Source organism: Sorex araneus, chromosome 3 (genome assembly GCF_027595985.1).
Source record: "Sorex araneus isolate mSorAra2 chromosome 3, mSorAra2.pri, whole genome shotgun sequence".
In the NCBI taxonomy this organism is placed as follows: domain Eukaryota; kingdom Metazoa; phylum Chordata; class Mammalia; order Eulipotyphla; family Soricidae; genus Sorex; species Sorex araneus.
The window spans coordinates 195539411-195557154 of NC_073304.1; the positions used below are offsets into that span (position 1 = coordinate 195539411).

General features: G+C 52.9%; 2 protein-coding genes across 3 annotated transcripts; one reads left to right on the forward strand and one right to left on the reverse strand.

Moving 5' to 3' along the window:
- Positions 1 to 140: 140 nt before the first annotated feature.
- On the reverse strand, positions 141 to 10979 carry TNFAIP1 (TNF alpha induced protein 1). Of its 2 annotated transcripts, none has more exons than XM_055130968.1 (7): positions 10797 to 10979; positions 6325 to 6639; positions 5110 to 5279; positions 4682 to 4771; positions 4551 to 4603; positions 3531 to 3726; positions 141 to 2645 (listed from the first exon to the last, which is right to left on the reverse strand). In XM_055130968.1, exons 2-7 carry the CDS (start codon positions 6527 to 6529, stop codon positions 2409 to 2411), a joined length of 951 nt encoding a protein of 316 aa, XP_054986943.1. In that variant the 5' UTR covers positions 6530 to 6639; positions 10797 to 10979; the 3' UTR covers positions 141 to 2408. The 2 variants fall into 2 exon arrangements, with proteins under 2 accessions (XP_054986943.1, XP_054986942.1); XM_055130967.1 differs by having other exon boundaries at positions 6325 to 6642; positions 10797 to 10978.
- Positions 10980 to 11185: 206 nt separating this feature from the next.
- IFT20 (intraflagellar transport 20) lies at positions 11186 to 17701 on the forward strand. The gene is made up of 7 exons (XM_004605033.3): positions 11186 to 11339; positions 14146 to 14230; positions 14796 to 14823; positions 14969 to 15097; positions 16184 to 16269; positions 16764 to 16867; positions 17298 to 17701. Exons 4-7 carry the CDS (start codon positions 14971 to 14973, stop codon positions 17377 to 17379), a joined length of 399 nt encoding a protein of 132 aa, XP_004605090.1. The 5' UTR covers positions 11186 to 11339; positions 14146 to 14230; positions 14796 to 14823; positions 14969 to 14970; the 3' UTR covers positions 17380 to 17701.
- Positions 17702 to 17744: the final 43 nt, after the last annotated feature.

Consider the following 17744-nt stretch of genomic DNA (forward strand, 5'->3'; position numbering starts at 1 on the left):
GTTGTTCTCAATTCTCCACTAGGGGGAGGCTGGGTTGCAAGGTAAGGGAGAGTGCCCCGCTGTAAGAAAGCACAAGATCAGTCAGGGTGGACGGAAGCAGAACTAAGCCAACAGCAGTGAGCTGGCCAAGATACACTCACTGCATGCATGACTGCACCTCGGCAGTGTAACAGTTTTATTAGATACTAGCTGTTTGTATCACCTTTGTCACATTAAACAACAGAGAAAATTACATGAAACAGAATTTCTCATGCCGTGGTCTTTGGGCTGATCTTGGTCAGCTACCAAGTAGAATAAGTCCAAATACTGGCACGTGTGGTTAACAGCAGGCTTCATTTCTTCAGACTGACAAGGTGTGACCATTCACTCTCCCTAGGCTGCCCAGAGTTGACAAATTCACTCTCCCTGGGCCGCCTAGGGTTGACAAATTCATACAACCAATAGTTGCTTTCTAATCCCAGTGAGGGGACTTAAATGAAATTCCCTAAACCCTCAGTCTCTTGCATCTCATTAAAGAAACAAAGATTCAATGTCAGTGCTTAAGACCCAGAGTTCCCGTCCCAGCAGAGTCCCATACTTTGGGCTTTCTTTGGAAGACTAGTCACTACATTAAGACAGCTCAGAATCTGAATGACAAAAGCAATGTATTATTGGGGCTAAGGAGCCAAAGAATGAGCATTCAGAATTCTTAGTGGGGGGCTGGGACTGTAAAAGGCATCAGAAGGGCAGGGAGGAGGAAATAGGCTGCTGGCCTCAAGCCAGAACATTCCAGTTCCTGAGAAAGCCATAATGCCAATGCCAGAATGTGGCCAAAGAAATGGATTTGTCTTTACCTTATTGCTCCAGTGAAAGCTGGAAGACTTGTCTGTAATTACCAGGGCGCCTCACCTGAAACCCTACATTCAAGACGCCATGAGTTATAAAAGGCCTCCTGAGAATGGCATTCTCCTTCCCTGGCATGCCTCTTGGGTGCTTGTGCCTGCTAACCTGACATTTGCCCACAGGCGCCTTGGGCTCTGCTGGAGCAGTCACTTAGCTGTTAAGAGGAATCAAGAGCGATGCACTGGATGACCTCTGTCTCTTAAGAGCACAAGGCTAGGTGACTGCCCTCGCTTAGACCCTAGGTACAACTCTCTCCCTGAGGGCATTCCTTTGGGAAAGAATTCCGAGAAGCAGCTCTCCAGGGCAGGTCACTCTGAAGGGAATGAACACCAAAGCCCTGAAGAGGAACTAGCACCCTGGCCCCAGCTGGCACTTGGCATCTCCAGAGCCAAGTTACCCAACTAGAAAGGAATGAGGCCTTCCAGAGGCAGAATTGTGCCTGCTGTGTCCAGGCTCTTCGCTGGGCAGAACCATCGCCATCCAGGACATAGTGACACATGATTGTGGCAGAGGTGGGTCCAGAGCAGGGCTACCTCTCCTGGCCCCTGCACCTGCCAGCACCTCTAGCCTTCCCGCTGCCCTGCTCTTAGCGCCTTAGGGCCGACAGCAGGCTGAGGAGAGGGTCAAAGAACCAAGAGCCACCGTTCCACCACAGCAGTCATGCTAGCTATGGGGCAGGGGCGGGGTTTATCCTATTAGGGGAATGCTTTCAGGGTCTCACATCCTAACTAACCTTCCTGCTGTAGTGCTCATGGCTGGCTGCTTGACCAGTGTGGCAAAACCAGAGTGGGTCTTTTTTTTTTTTTTTTTATTGCTTCTAGTCCTCTCCTCAGGTTGATTGCCAAAAAGGGAAGTAGAGTCAGAAAGAAATGTGTTGAATACAAATATCCTGAAAAAACCAACAAAGTGCTTCAAAGAAACGTCCCAAAGGCATCAGAAAGATGGGGGTTACTATACCTTTTCCTTTCAGGAAGGCACCCTGAAGGGGAAACTCGGTCCCCTCATTAGTAGACTAAAAAACTATTCATTTTACTATTCTAGATCATTTTCTAAAACCCAAGCTCATCAAGCCGGTGCTTAGCAAGAAAAGAGCCCAACCTGTAGGCGACTGGGCCTCCACGGCAGCAGCTGCTTCCTGGCCTGCAAAGTGAAACGTTCCCACGGGAGCAGCTAAGCTACCGAGCACGGGGTGTCCCTTCAGCAGAGCAGAGAGGCAGGGAGGCTGCAAGGCCAGGAAGGCTGTTGTCAGTGGGAGGTGGCAGGTCCATCCATTCACCCCGGGGCAGACGTAGCAGGGTGCTGGCGAGTCAGGGATCCCCACCCAGTCCTCTCAGCAGTGCTCGGGAACGAGCCAAAGGGTCGTGGTCCTGTTCCTCTCAGGCCCTTGGTCCTCCCAGGCAGGCCCTGTCGGGCCTCTGGGTGCTGGAGCAGGGGCCCAGCCAGCAGCATCGAGGGCTGGCCCATGAGGCAGGGCTCCACAGGAGGGGAGACAGAGTAGCCCGTACCCTGACTCCCCGAGGGTCCTGTCAGTCTCGATGGGCAGACTGGTGGCCGAGCTGCCGATCGTCGTAAGTGCTGTAGCGCTTGACGTGGATGCGGCGGACGCGGTCCCGAAGTTCGAAGGTCTCCTCATCTTCACTGGGGGACGCCTGGCTGCGGCTGCGGCTCGTGGCCTCCAACAGGGAGTTGTCAGGGACTCGCGGGGTCTCATAGAGTAAGACATTGAGCGTTTCCTCATAGATTCGGGCCTCTGGGAATTCCACCTGGGGTGAGGGGAACGAGAGGACTGCATGGTTTCACCCCTCAAGGAGTGCCCGATCCCCTCAGAGGTTAGCTCCACTCCTGTGGTGCCTCGCTGCCTGCATGCCTGTCCGCATGTGTGTGCGCGCGCGCATGTGCCCGATCCCCTCAGTTAGCCCTACCCCTGTGGTGTCTCACTGCCTGCCCTCAAAGGTTAGCTCCACTCCTATGGTGCCTTGCTGCCTGCCTGCCATGCATGCGTGCGTGTGTGTGTGTGTGTGTGTGTGTGTGTGTGTGCGCGCGCGCGCGCGCGCGCGCGCGCGCATGTGCTCAAGAGGGGCGAGGGGGGAAGGGACAGCTCTCTTACTGATCACCTGGTCAAATCTCTCCCATGTGCCTGGCACTGGCATTACCCACAGCGGCTCAGCTGACTGCCCAGGAATCACCTGAGAGCTTGGGTCAGAGAGAGTTGACTGACGTCTCCACCCACTGTGCTGCTCTCCCTCAGACCGGCTCCTTTAGGGCTGCAGCGACAGTATAGGGTATAAGGCACCTACCTAGCATGTGGCAGGCCTGGATGCTAATCCAATATGCCACAAGGTCCCCAAACCCTGCTAGGAGTGATCCCCGAGTGCAGAGCTAGGATTAAGCCCTGAGCACCGCAGGGTGTGGCTCCAAGCCCACCTGCCCTCTCCCGACCCTCTCCCAAATTGTTCCCTTTTCATAATGGCGGTTAAATTCAATCCATGGCTACTCCTGCTGGTCACCAGCCCCTACTGGCAGCGAACAGGAATCAATGGTTCCCCGGCCATCCCTAGATGCTAGCTGTAATCTTGTCTAGCACCAACACAAGAGTCTGGGTGAGACAGCAAGCATCCTGCCTCCAAGCCTGAGGGCAGCCCCCTCACCTTGGTCTGCTTCTTCTCCGTGGCATACACGATGGAAGTGCAGCACACCTCGGCCAGCTTCCGGCCCTGGCCATAGAAGGACCAGCAGCAGATTTCATCTCCCAGCACGTCTTTGATGAAGAGCACTCGGCCGTTGAAGCGGAGCGAGAGCTTGTCAAACAGCTCGATATTTTTCAGCAGGTGGTCGTCAGAGTTGCTGGAAGACCCATGGAGGGTGGTCAGAGACAGGGTGAGGTTATGGTGTGTCCCTGGGCTGACACAAGGTCCATCTCTGGTACCCCATGTGGTCACTGCCAGGAATGACCCCTGTGCCCTGCCATATATGGCACTCCCCAAACCACTACCATCACCACCTCACAGTCCCTGAGGGTGCTGGGAAGGAGGCGGCAGGCTGGAGCCCCTGAACCTCCCCTGTCAGGAGATGCCAGAGGAGACAGACGGAGGAGGATGGGACCCTACGCGCAGAGGCTGGGGGTCTGCAAAAAGGCAGTTGATTTGTATTTTGCTGATGCTGAGAGACCCCCGACGGGGCATCTCCTCTTGTTAGGCCGGAAGGAAAAAGCCCGCTGCTGGCCAAGAACTGCTTCTCTTGCTCTGGTGGGGGGCCCTGGAAACTGTCTGCAGGGCCTCGGCCTGCAGCCCATCCTGCATCTACCTAAGTGCCTTGCTCAGAGGACCCAGTGGGGGCCAAGCAGAAAGGGGGCACAGCTATGAGGCACAAAGGCCGACTTGGTCGGTGGGTCCTGGGGCACTGCTTGCCAGCATTCCTCCTCCACCGCATCAGACAATGCCGGGGAATCCCCTGGAACACTGCCTTGGCATAATATGCGGAAGTTGGTGCTACATGTTCAGGCTGGCCCAGAGCACAGGTGGTCCTGCACCAGGTTCCAAAGGCCTCTATCTTGATTTTTCTTCTATTTTCTGTTCCACCCATTCCACCCAGAACCCCATCGGAAAGCCTTCCCTTGGGCCTGACCCCTATTCCCTATTTCCTGCCCCGCCCCGCTGGCGCCACCCTACCTGGTGTAGGAATACTTGTTGTTGCTCCTGTTGTACAGCAGCTTCACCACCGGCTGTGAGGGAGGAGAGTGTGAGGGCCGGGCCAGGGGCCCTCCAGGGGCCCTCCAGCCCTCCCACAGAGGCCCGAGTACCTTGGTGGAGGACTCAATGAGCGTCTCCTCCTCCTTCAGGGATGTGATAATGGGGATGTTGCACACGGGCTGGTATGAGTCCTTCTTGTCCTGGGTCACACACAGCCAAGAACATGTTGAGAACTTCTGCTTGCCACACTTAGCCAGCGCTCCCCAGGAGCTGTCACTGCCCCACTGCCAAGGTCACCCCGTGCTCACAGAGGAGGCACTGGGCACGGAGCAGGACACTGGCAAGCATACTCCCGTTTCAGAAATCATCACACTGGCCACTAAAGACACCTCGGCACAGACGCAAGCAGCAGAACGCAGTTAGACCGTCTCTGCCCAGTACGGAACTAGCGCTGGACTCAGCAACCACACAGCCTCCCAGTAACTGGTCCCTTAGGTAAGCCCGAAGGTCATCAGCCGGCCCCACCTCAGCCTCCTACCTGCAGGGCAGCCTGGCACATGTCCACCAGCCCCTGAATGAGGTAATACTTCGCTTCAGCCATCAGTTCCTTGATTTCCTGCCGGTTTTGAGGGAGGACGATGGTGTCATCGCGGAGGTAATTTAAAATGGTGCCAAAGTGCTTTCCACATCGGTCTATGAGGATCCAGCCTGGGGGTGCAGAGAGACCCCGGAACATTACTTTAGCCTCTGGGGAGTCTGAAAGCAGGCAAGGGCCACCTGCAAGCCAGGTGGCAAGTGGCACCGAGAAGGAGCACATGAGGTCTATGAGCTCAGGATAACAGGTGGGACAGAGGATCTCGCTCTGAGGTTTGGGTTCTGGGGCCATAGCTACTCTTGCCTGCCCCACTCCACGCCCCAATCGAAACTGGCGAATGCGTGAAGACAGACCCTCAGGGTTCTGTGAGGCAGGTCTAAGCGCAGGAGCACTCAGGGCTGCCTCCTGGCAATACAAAAACATCCAGGCACTGCGTTGTGCTGCCCACTGGCATCACCCGCCACGGCCACAATTCCTATTAGAACTGAACCCTGTGTGCATATCAGGAAAGATGGGTCTTCTCTCCAGAAAATTCATACACAGGGCCAGGGAAATGGCTCAAAGGGCTAGAGCACATGCTTTGCAGGCAGGAATCCCAGGTTTGATCCCTGGTACCTCAAGGTCCCCTGAACACCACTGGGAGCTATCCCCACTCGAGCTAGGGGGAGACCTTGAGCCACTGCCAGGTCTGGCTCAAAAACCAAAACCAAAGAAAATCCATGAACTGATTTTTTTTCTCTCCAGAGACTAAAGCCAAAAAAACCCCAGAAACTCACGTTCGTTCCCTCCCTCTCTCCCTCCCTCCCTCTCTCCCTCCCTTCCTTTCTTGGCCACACTTGGCAGTGCTCAGGGAATCCTGCCTCGGTGCTCAGGGATCACTCCTGGCGTGTTTTGAGGGACCATACTGGGTGCTGGGGATCAAACCCAGGTCACCCACGTGCAAAGCAAGCACCCTACCACTATATTACCTCTCTGGCCCAAACTTGTGTCTTTCTATGTACAATTTCAGAGAATTCTTACGTTCTATGATTTCCTTCAGGGAACAGGAAAAGTGAACCTAATCTAGAGCCCAGATCTGCCCAGCAGGAGCCTTGCCTCTGTCCTTGCTCAGAACTTCCCCTTCTGTCCCCACATGCCCCATGGGGCCCCGTGGCTCACCTTCTTTGTCGGTCAGCACCTCCATGCGTCCGCTGAACATGGCCTTGAGCATGGTGTCCTGCCGGGTGAGTGCCCGCACCGTGGTATAGTACAGGGAGCCGCCCACGTTCAGCTGGACGTATTTGTTGCCCAGGCCGCCACCCTTGAAGCCACTCAGCTTGGGCTTGGCCCCCGCGGAGGGGCACAGACAGGTATCCCCCGACATCTCCCGCTGCAGGTAGATCACCACACGGCAGCAGGTGGGTCTGGAAGGTTCCGCCGTGGTGGAAGGGTCACAAGGGGGTGGCCAGTGGAAGCCAGAGCCACATCCTCTCCCTGCTGTGAGCAGGAGACAGAGAAAAGACAGCAGTCAGGAGTGGCAGAGGGGAGCCCCCAGCCAGGGGGAACCCTCTGGGGAGCTGGCCCGTCCGATCCTCAGCACAGGGCCTGAGACTCCCTGTCAGAGGTTAATGCCCCAAGCAGCAGCAAGCAAATAAAACCATTTCTGCTGTTATTTATGGTAGTAGGAAGCAGCAGGGAGAGCCCATGGCCTCGTCTCACCACCTCTCCAACACAAGGGGCCCCGGAGGTGGCTCAGTGGTCAAGCACTTGCCTCACAGGTGTGACACCCTGGCTTTGATCCCTGTGGCACTACTGGGTGGAGGGGCGCGGGGGGGGGGGGGGGGGAGGACAAGGAATGGCATCGGCCTTTCCAGGACACATCTGGACAAGCCAAGCCAAACAGGGGTGAGCTGGGGGAGACAGCAAGCAGACTCCCCACTCGGGTCCTCAGCAGTCAGATTATAGTTCCTCCTTTCTCATGCAACCAACTACTGGAAATCTGGCTGTCCAGCCTACCAGTGAGCGTTTCCTGGGGATGGTGGGGACAGGATGTCCTTCCTTTGTGAGGATTCCAGGCCCAGGAGCACTGCATCGGTGCTTACCCTGACCACCGCTTGGAGTCAGGCTCCAGGAAAGCGAAGACAAGTAGCTTCCAGAGAGCCAGGAAAGAGCCAGGCGGGCGGGACGCCAGACAGTATTCTTGGCGGCGGAGACTTTGGCTCCAGTCAGGATTTCCTGACCTTCCCTTTTCTTAGCTTCAGCCCTGTCCCAAGTTCCTGAAATTGTCACCATTTTTCCCAGGCTAGAACAACTAGAGGATGACATTTTTTACTTTTTCCTGAAAGGCGGCCCAACTCTCTCTCATCAAAGGCATCCCAACAAAACAGGGAGAAAGAATTGGAAAAGGTCAGATAGTCGCTCTCAAATCAATGAAGTAACCAGGAAATGAAAACCCTCAAGGGAATTCATACGAAGGAGGCAGGATAGCAAAGGAGGTCACGCCTCATAATTTCATGTCTTAAATTATACATAATGTAGATTTATTATATAACTAATTCATATCATCTGTCATTTATTCATAATTTTATTCATAATGTAGAATTTCATTCTACATTATATGTACTCATTTCTAAAAAAAAAGTAACATTCATTCATGGAAGAGAAAATAAGTAATAGCTTCCACTGTTACACGTTTACTATGTTCCAATGAACATCTATTAAATACTTATCAGTTCATTAATTTTTTAATTTTTATTTATTTATTTATTTGCTTTTTGGGTCACACCTGGCGATGCACAGGGGTTACTCCTTGCTCTGCACTCAGGAATTACTCCTGGTGGTGCTGAGGGGACCTTATGGGATGCCGGGGATGGAACCTGGATAGGCCACGTGCAAGGCACACGCCCTACCCGCTGTGCTATCGCTCCAGCCCCTTATCAGTTCATTTAATGCACTCAGCTATAAAACAATCTTGAGGGGGGCTGGAGTGATAGCACAGCAGGTAGGGCGTTTGCCTTGCATGTGGCCGATCCGGGTTGATTCCCAGCATCCCATATGGTCCCCTGAGCACCGCCAGGTGTGATTCCTGAGTACAGAGCCAGGAGTAACCCTGAGCATTGCCAGGTGTGACCCCAAAAAAGCAAAAAAAAAACACCCCAAAACAATCTTGAGGGTCTACTAGGTTAGGCAATAGTAAGAAAAATATAAAAAAAAAAAATTGGGGTTGGATTCCCAGCATCCCATACGGTCCCCTGAGCACCACCAGGAATAATTCCTGAGTGCAAAGCCAGGAGTAACCCCTGAGCATCACCGGGTGTGACCCAAAAAGAAAAAAAAATTTATCCTTGACTCTAAGGAGTTCAAAGAAGCATCACACTATTAACAAGAATAATATGTGCTTGTGTTCACTGTGTCCCTGCTAAGTACCAGGGGATAAGGCGAGGATAAGTCATGGAGCTTATATTCTAGTGGGTAAATAAAGGCAGTGGACAGGAAATGAATAAATAAGTCAGCAATTCCAGAAGGTGAAAAAACAATAAACATTGAAAAGAGGGTGACGGAGACCAGGAAAATCCTCTTTGTGAAGGTCACATTCCAGTTGAGGTTTAAAGGACATTCCAGAGAGACGGAAGAGTAAATGCAAAATTCCTAGGGCAGAAATAAGGCCAAGATGGCAAGAGCAGAGAAAGGGATAGAAAAAGTTGGCAGAGGAAAGGTACAATAGGGTGTTTGCTTTGCACACGGCCGACCTGAATACATCTCCAGCACCACATATAGTCCCCTGAGCCCTGCAAGGAGTGATCCCTGAGTGCAGAGCCAGAAGTAAGCCCTGAGCACCGCCGAGTATGGCCCCAAAACAAAGAAACAAAATGAGTAAAAGTTGGCATAAAGTAAAACCAGGGGAGACTAGGGCTCAATTCCCGGCATCCTATATGGTCCCCTGAGCAATGCTGGGAATAATTCCTAAGTGCAGAGCTAGGAGTTACCCCTGAGCATTGCTGGGTGTGGCCCAAAACCAAAATCAAAACAAGACAAAAATAATCAGGGAAGGAAGGGGTGAGATCATATTAAAAAGTTTGAGTTTTATATTATTTGCAATGGGAAGTGACTGGAGAATATGAGCAGGAGTGGGTGTGACAGGGGTTACTTCTATTCTGAATAAAATTACTGCTATGGGGCCACAGTGATAGTACAAGTGGCCAACCAAATTCAATCCCTGATACACCATATGGTCCCAAGAGCCTACCAGGAGTGATCTCTGAGCACTATTAGGTGTGGCTCAAAAACAAAACAGAACATGGGGCTGCAGCGATAGCACAGCACAGCGGGTAGGGCGTTTGCTTTGCACGCGGCCAACCCGGGTTCAATTCCCAGCATCTCATATGGTCCCCCAAACACCGCCAGGAGTAATACCTGAGTGCAGAGCCAGGAGTAACCCCTGAGCATCGCCGAGTGTGACCCAAAAAGAAAAAAAAAATCAAAACAAAACAAAACAAAACAGGTAAAATAAAATGGCTGCTGTGTTGAGAAGGGTCTAGAAAGGTACAAGAAGTGGTAAGAGAGAAAGCAGAAGTCTGGGCAAGAGAAGAGGAAGGTGAAGACTTCCAGCAGTGAAGTGCTTCAGTGAATCACATGCACACATTTATAATTGCTTCTCATCTCTTCTAAGTGCAATCCAGAAGCAATGCACGAGTTTCCTCAAGTTTATTGTTTCACTCACAGAGCAGGGATTGGCCCAGCACCAGGTCCGAATTAAAGCAGGTGCTGCGTGAGCACTGAACTCCTTGAGACTCACTGGCCGCAGGGATTCGGGATGCACCCCCACAGCGCCCAGTCAGTTACACCTGAACCGGATTTCCACTGGCCTCCCTCCGCCCCCTACAATGGGAAAGGCCGCCCCTGAGTAGGGCCCCGGAGTAGGTTTTAGCAAGTACCCCCAAGTACTTTGTGTCGAGAGCCCCAATTTCCCCAGGGACAAAAGGCGCGCAAACACCTATTGTGTCAGGGCAAAGGGACCCAAAGGCGTGGTGACTGCCAGCAGAGGAAGACAGACCCGAGACTAATCCCGAGACCCTGGGCGATTCGGTCCTGACCAGGGGGCCACCGGAATCCGGAGCAGGGGACGCCCCCGAAAGCATTCCAGGGAGAATGTTTCCACTGACAGCCTGGGCGCGCTTCCTTCCGGACTTTGTGCGTGGACCTGGGGCTATTTCGGGACGCCAGGGACGCAGGCAGCCTCTGCGGGAACTGGTGGGCACCCGCCAGCACACCCCGCAGCCCAGGAGGGTCCTCAAAGACGACCTAGAAATGCCTCGCGCACGGCGGCGGGAAGGAGTTGGTCTCGGCTACCCCGAGGGAAATTAGCAGAAAATCTAAGTGTAAATTTCAGGCTTCATCCAAAGGGGCATGGGAAAAACCTGGCAAGACCCAAATTCTCTGTGGCCAGTGTCCTATTCTGCAGTCCGGACCCCTCCTCACTCACGGACAAGCCCCGAGACCCCGTCCGGACCCCCGCCCCTCGGGCTCCGCGACGCCGACCCACGCCTTTTCCCCCAGGACTGGGTGGGGCGCTCCGCAGCCCCGCGCCCGGCCGTCCATTCCCCACCCGCAGCGGCGAGCCCTTCCACTCTGGCCATCCCGGGGCGCCTCACCTCTCAGCTGGGTTTTCAAGCCTGCACCGTGCGGTGGACCGTGGGCAGTGGACGCCCGTCCGCTGGTCCGCTTGCCCGCAATCCCAGGCCGTGAGCTCACATCCTCAGCCGCGGGCTCCTCCCTCCTCGAGCCTCAGCCCAGCCCCGCCGGCCCCGCAGCCCAGCCAGGGAGGCCGGGCTGGCCCCGCGCCCAATCAGAAGCAAGGGAAGAGCTCCCGGGACAATTCCGCGGGGCAGCGCGAGCTACTTCCGGTAGCCTGTCTCGCGCGCAAAGGCCTCTGGGTCTTGTAGGCACCGACCCTCACTTCTCGGGCCTCTGTTTCCCACTAGGCTCTGCGGCACGGGGGGGGGTCGGAGTGTAAGTGCTTCCGGGGTCAAGTCGTGACGTTTTGGGTAAACTGGCCGTGTCGCCGTGGCAGCGGGTTGGAGCGGGGCGGGGGCGGGGAGGCTGGGCACTGGCTGCCCAAGTTGCTAAACGGAGAGAGAAGCAGCTTGCCGCCTTCTGCCTGGGCCCCAGCCCAGCTGCCGCGCCGGGGCCGGAAGGTAAGCAGTGACAGGGACTTGGGTTGGGGATGCGGACGGACCTGGGGGCCGGAAAGGCGCGCGCTCTGGGGAACCGCGGTTCCAGCTGAAAGCGACGCGGGGATTCCCGCCTGACTCTGGGAGCGGTTCCGCGCCGGCCTGGTGGGGGCCTGGAGCTTTGCTAGGCATTCACCTCGCGACGATCTTAGAGAAGAAAACTCCGACCAGGGAGTTGACATAGTTGAAGACGGCAAGCTCCATGGCCCGGGAGTCCCTAGTTAGATGCCCAGTTGTCCTTTCCCCGCATCCCTGGACGGAACCGGCTCGGCTCGCGGCGCCAGGCGTGGACCTGGGAGCCCCCGGAGGGCGGAGAGCGCCGGCTCGGGCGGGCGGGAGGCGGGAGATGTTCCGACCGCAGTCGGCCCCGGCCCCTCCCTCCCGGCTCCTTCACGGTCTTCCCCGCACCGATCCGCGCTCCTGTCTCGGGCATCCTTCCCGACTCCTGCCCGCACCCCATCACTCCTTTTCTAAGTCCCAGCCACTGCGATCCCAGCCGTTCACACCACCACCCGACATGTCCCTACACACACACACACACACACACACACACACACACACACACACACACACACACACACACAGAGAGAGTTACCTACGGTCGCCCCGGTAGGTGCTGCGGAGCCATCGAGGTGCACTCCCCCCGCCCTCCAGTCCGAGCACAGCACTTAGCGCCGTGAGCTGAGCGTTCGCGGCATCCTCTGATCGCATCCTCTGCTGGGAAGCGTGAAATCCAAACCCATCCCCTTGGCTTTCTGACCTCCCGCGCTCCAGCGACACCAGTCTCTCCCTTCGGAACTTGGGGTCCGTTCTTTTGTTTTTCATCCACACCCTGCGATGTTCAGGGCTTACTCCCGACTCTGTGCTCAGGAATTACTCCTGGCGGTGCTCAGGGACCGTATGTGGTGCTGGGGATCCAATCCGAGTCCGTTGAGCGCAAGGCAAGCGCTGCGAGGACAGCCTTCAGGTTGCAGCTTAAGCTTTTCCAGAAGCTTTTATTCCCACACATCCCCTCTATGAATGCCGTGTTTTCCCTTAAATCTGGAGCATACCGTGGAGATTCCATACCTTGCAGTGTTCAGGGGTCACTCCTGGCGATGCTTGGGGAACTATATGGGGGCTTTAGGGATCCAGCTGGCATTGACTGCATTGTAAAGCAAGCGCTTTTCCCTTGTACTGTCTCTCCAGCCTTTCTTCTAATTTTAATCACTATATCTGATTGTTTACTACTTGCTTAGAGATCTGAAATGAAAGCATTAAAGCATTTTCTTCCCTATCTCCAGAGCTGACACACACAGTAGATGTTTCTGAGTAAAAGCACCCTGGGAAAGTTAGAGCAGATGTTTGCACCTCAGTTTGATTGAGGCTTTCTAGAGCAGCTGATCTGGTTAATCACCTGGTAGGTGTTAAGCCAGCAGACTCTTAAATGTAAGTAGAACTAGCTGGAAGACATCTTTTTTTCATAAGTGTGATGGTTATTACTGGGAAGCGCTGAAGGATCGGGATGTTTTCAAAGGAAGAGACTGCCTTGTTGTAGGGGACTGCAGTATGGCTCAGGGGCCCCAGCTGTATGCCTATAGACATGCACTAAATGGGCCACAGGATCGAGTGTGATTTTTTTTTTCCTTTAAATTTTTGAACTTAGGGCTGGAGCACAGCAGGTAGGGCATTTGCCTTGCACGTGCCCGACCTCGGTTCGATCCCCAGCATCCCATATGGTCCTCTGAGCACTGGCGGGAGTAACCCCTGTGCATCGCTGGGTGTGACCCAAAAAGCCAAAAAAAATTTTTTTTTCTTTTTTGAACTTGAGAGCTACCTTAACAATCAGATGTCTGGGGCCAGAGAGATAGTCTTGGGGGTAAGGCACTTGCCTTGCCTGGGGTGGTGGCAGCTCTGAGACTGGTTTCCTGAGGGAAAGGAGGGAGAGAGTTGGGAAGGAAGACAAAAAGTCAACACCTTGTACACATCTTGTCCCAGTGGTCACTCCCAGGGTTCAAAGTAGTTTCTCTAAAGAAATTGGAAACAGATTGGTTGAGGCGGGAGAGGGAGACGGTAGCCAGGGGGAGGATGGTACACTGTGCCAGGTGTTGGCAGCTTTTGAAACCTCTGGGGTTTGGAAAGTGCATTCCGGCAAGTGGCTGCATGTAACTAGCATTGCCTTTAAAAAGAAAATTATTTAAAATTTTTTGGTTTTGTTTTTGGGTCATACCCAGCGGTGCTTAGGGCTTACTCGCTCCTGGCAGGCTTGGGGACCATATGGGGTGCCGGGGATCGAATCCCAGTTGGCCACATGCAGAACAAGCACCCTACCTATCCACCGTACTGTCACTCTGACCCGTTGTTGCCTCTTTTTAGACATTGGTTTTAGTATTAAGCCAGACCAAGCATGAGTTTTCTGTTCTCCAGAATTGAGATACCCTTTTTTTTCTTGCCCACTGTCAGTAGGGCCGATTCAGGCGGGGGTGGGAGGGTCTCCAGAGTCACAGCCTGTGGCGCTGGGTATGTGGCACCAGGGGTGAACCCCAGGGCTGAGCACTTCTCAGGCCATGTGCACTGCCACATTGAGGGCTCAGTCACAGCCCGAGCCTGGAATTGAGGCATTTTTCCATTCAGGATCAAGGTAGTTGGGAAGGGAGGAAATATCTTTGCTGGTTCTCTGTTGCTTAATTCATAGAAGAAAAAGAAAACCAACTCCTGAGCTTGGCATTTGGGACCTTGCTTTTTGGCTCCAACTGATGTGTCCAGCCCGTCCTGTCTTTTCATCTTCTAGGCAGGACATGTCCTGTCGGTGACTTCAGGCTCTTGTCCATGCTGTTTCCTCTGCTTGGAATGTCTCTTCTTGGCCTCCTTACTTGGTATGTTCATGCTGTTACCACTTTTTTGAATAACTTTATAACTTTATATGTTTTAAAAAAAGAATACTAACTTTGGGTCCCAGTTCAGACCAGCGTAGAATGACCCGTAGCATCCATCATTCAGATTCCTTCCTAGTTTAATTTTTAATCCACTCACATTTCTTCTCTTACTTTTGTGTGTGTGTGTGTGTGTGTGTATTCTAAGACACGTATATGAAAAGCCATTTCATGTCCTTTTGGGTACATAATGGGACAACGCAGTGGCCCACAACTCAGTTCCAGTAATGACCTCATCACCCCGTGTTAACTGCTCTGTCTTGGAGGCATTTCTGGAAAAGCAGTTAACAGTGTGGTCATCAGCTCATGTTTCTGTCTTCCTTGGGCTAAACTCTGGGCTCCTCCAGGCCAGGCACCATGCTGCTCTCATCCTGTGCCCCCAGCTTTAGAGGTGATGGCATGTAGTAAGCATTCAAATGTCTCGATACCTGTGATAAGCAACTGGACTTTGTTCTTTTCTGACCTTTGCTCCTGTGACGACTCCTGGCTGCTACTGTCACCCCTTCAGATCTCTAGGAAAGCCCAAAGGGACACAGGTAAGGCTCAGAGAGATGGGGGAAGAGAGAAGGGGGAGACTTGGAAAATTCTAGCCTTGGGTCTTTGGGGTCTAGGAGGAGGAGGAGTGGGCACTTTCCTGAGTATCAGGGAAATGATCAGGGGGCGGGGCCCATTTCTTTGCAGCGATGGCCAAGGACATCCTGGGTGAAGCAGGGCTACACTTTGACGAACTGAACAAGCTGCGGGTACTGGACCCGGAGGTCACCCAGCAGACTACAGAGCTCAAGGAAGAGTGCAAGGACTTTGTGGACAGTGAGTGTCCTTTGGGGAAATCTGTTGCTACTTTCACCTGTCCCAGATGCATACCCAGCCCCACTCCCCTGCGAGTCCTCGTCTGGCAAGAATGAAGCTTTTGCCTCCGGATGCTGAGCCCGGCCTTTCTGCATTGCCACGAGCTCCCATCCTGTCCAGCTGTCTTGTTTTCTTTTATGGTGCCAGGGATCAGAACCAGGCCTCATGTAAGACGGCCCAGGAGAGATTCAGTAGTGTAGAATTGAGCCTCCTGGGGACTCTGCAGGCTAAGGAGAGAGCTTGATTGGGGAAAGGCATGTGGTTTGTCAGTCTCCTGTGATTAGTCAGTGTGTGTTGTTGCATCTGTCTAGGCCTCAGTTTACACTTCAGGAGAATGGGGTTCCAATACGTTGAAGGACGCAGAGAAAAAGAGAATAGGAGTTGGTTACGCGCTTAAATGCTTCGTGCTCTTTATTAGCACTGGTTACAAGTGGAAAGCCTTACCCCACCATTAACTGACACCTAGTCTGATTTTTGCGGCAGGGAGGATTTGTTCCATGCCCAGTGGTACTTAGGGGCTGCTTCCAGCAATGTGCTGTGTTCCGTCTGTTAAGCTCTCTGGCTCCTTTTTCCTTTCTTTCTCCTTGGGGTGGGGGTAGGGCTTGGGGTCCATATTTGGCAATATCCGGAGACTGGCTCTTTTCTCAGGGATCCTCCCAGTGGTGCTGGGCATCCACCTAGAGTTGGCTGGATGCAAGGCAGGCCTAAGCCCTGTGCCTCTGCTTTTGTATCCCGAGGCAGCCCTTTGTACTTCTGTTACTCTGGGGAGAGCTGGATGGCATTCACCCATGGGTGGGCCCAGCTGGAGCTTGGCGCCTTCTTGGCCTAAAGTAGTGCTGGCGGGCTTGGTCAGCACTCAGTCCAAGTGTGTCCACCCAGTGGGCCTTGGCCCTCCTTCCTCTTGCTCCTTCCCACTAGCAGGCAGCAAACTGTTGGGCAGTTTGAAAGGACAGTTAACCCTGCCCTCCTGGTGCAAGGGGACGTTGAAAGTGATGATGCGGAGAAAAGAAAAAATACTGATTTCTTTTTTATCGTTTTCCCTGAAAGAAATTGGCCAGTTTCAGAAAATAGTTGGTGGTTTAATCGAACTTGTTGACCAACTTGCCAAAGAAGCAGAAAATGAGAAGATGAAGGTAAGATCAGCATGTCTGTCAGCTTGCGGCCCTGATTCCTTTTGTCCTGTCCTCTGGATGTTTGGGGTAGAGATGGTGCGGCATGTAAAACAAGGTTTTAAACAATTCCTGGTCCAAGTAACTTACTATTTAACTCCTACATGCAGCAAATAGTTTCCTTTCACTTTTCCCTGGACAGGTGGTTTTCTATTGATGGTTTTACCTTATTTTATAAAGGAGGTAGGTGTGCTGTGTAGATGAGTTGGCAAAGGATGCACCAGACCAGCCACTGGACACCTGTGCCAGGCCTGGGGTGCTGCTAGGTCTGCCTCAGGGCAGAGTCCAGTTCCCCTGGGGCAGCCTAGGATTTGTGGAGGGTGCCCTTCTTCCTCAAAGCTCTGGGGCTACATCTCCCTGTTGTGGGGCACCAAGAGCTGCTAGGTGGTCACTGCACAGTGGCCCCGTGCTGAGCTTGCACAAAGCCCTGACCTCCCTGGGCAATGCTGTGCTTCCAGGCGATTGGTGCTCGGAACTTGCTCAAATCTATAGCAAAGCAGAGAGAAGCCCAGCAACAGCAACTCCAGGCGCTAATAGCAGAGAAGAAGATGCAGCTTGAAAGGTAAGAATGTGATGATGGGAAGAGGCCCTTCACTCAGCTGCAATCCTGTCTTTCTTGATCACTCCTGACTTTCTTCATCAGTCTTCTCCCAGGAGTAGTTCCTCATTCGTCATGCTCATTTGAAGATTGTTTACAGCAAAATTACATTTGAGGAGATAGAAAGCGTGTCTCAAACTTCTAGTTAATTTGATAGCATGGAAGTTGAGGTGACAATAGTTGGAGTTGGCCGGCTCTCAGAAGGACTTCTTGAGCTGAAGACTTTTCACGTTTTAAGGGTTTTTCCTCTTTTTTTCTCCCTTTCATGCCCTACCTTCTTCACTCTGAATTCACACCATTTCTTGGAATCACCTTGAATCATCTTTATTCTCTAGAATGAAGCTCATGGTTTATTTCACTCATTTTTAGGGCTTCTAACAATTTTGTTTTTCAGGTATCGGGTTGAATATGAAGCTTTGTGTAAAGTAGAAGCAGAACAAAATGAATTTATTGACCAGTTTATTTTTCAGAAATGAACTGAAAATTTCATTTTGTAGGCGGGCAGACTACAAAAACAAAAACAAAAAAAAACCACCACCAAACCAAAACACCTCTGTACCATTCCAGTGACCTGACTAATGACCTGTGTTGTGTGAGATGGTGTAAGGAATGCAGCATCTCCAAAGGCAATAATGTCAAGTCAGGGGACCTTGTGTGCGGAGCTTTACCGAGGCTCCCCGGCTCTGCATTCCTAGTCTGAACAGAGCAGACTATAACCTGACTCTTTTCTCTTTTTTGTAAATCCACAAAACTTTGGAAAGCAAAGCAATAAATTATTGTTTTCAAGTGTTTTACTTATTTGCTGCCTTCGAAGTGTTCTGTTTAACTCCAGACCCCTTAG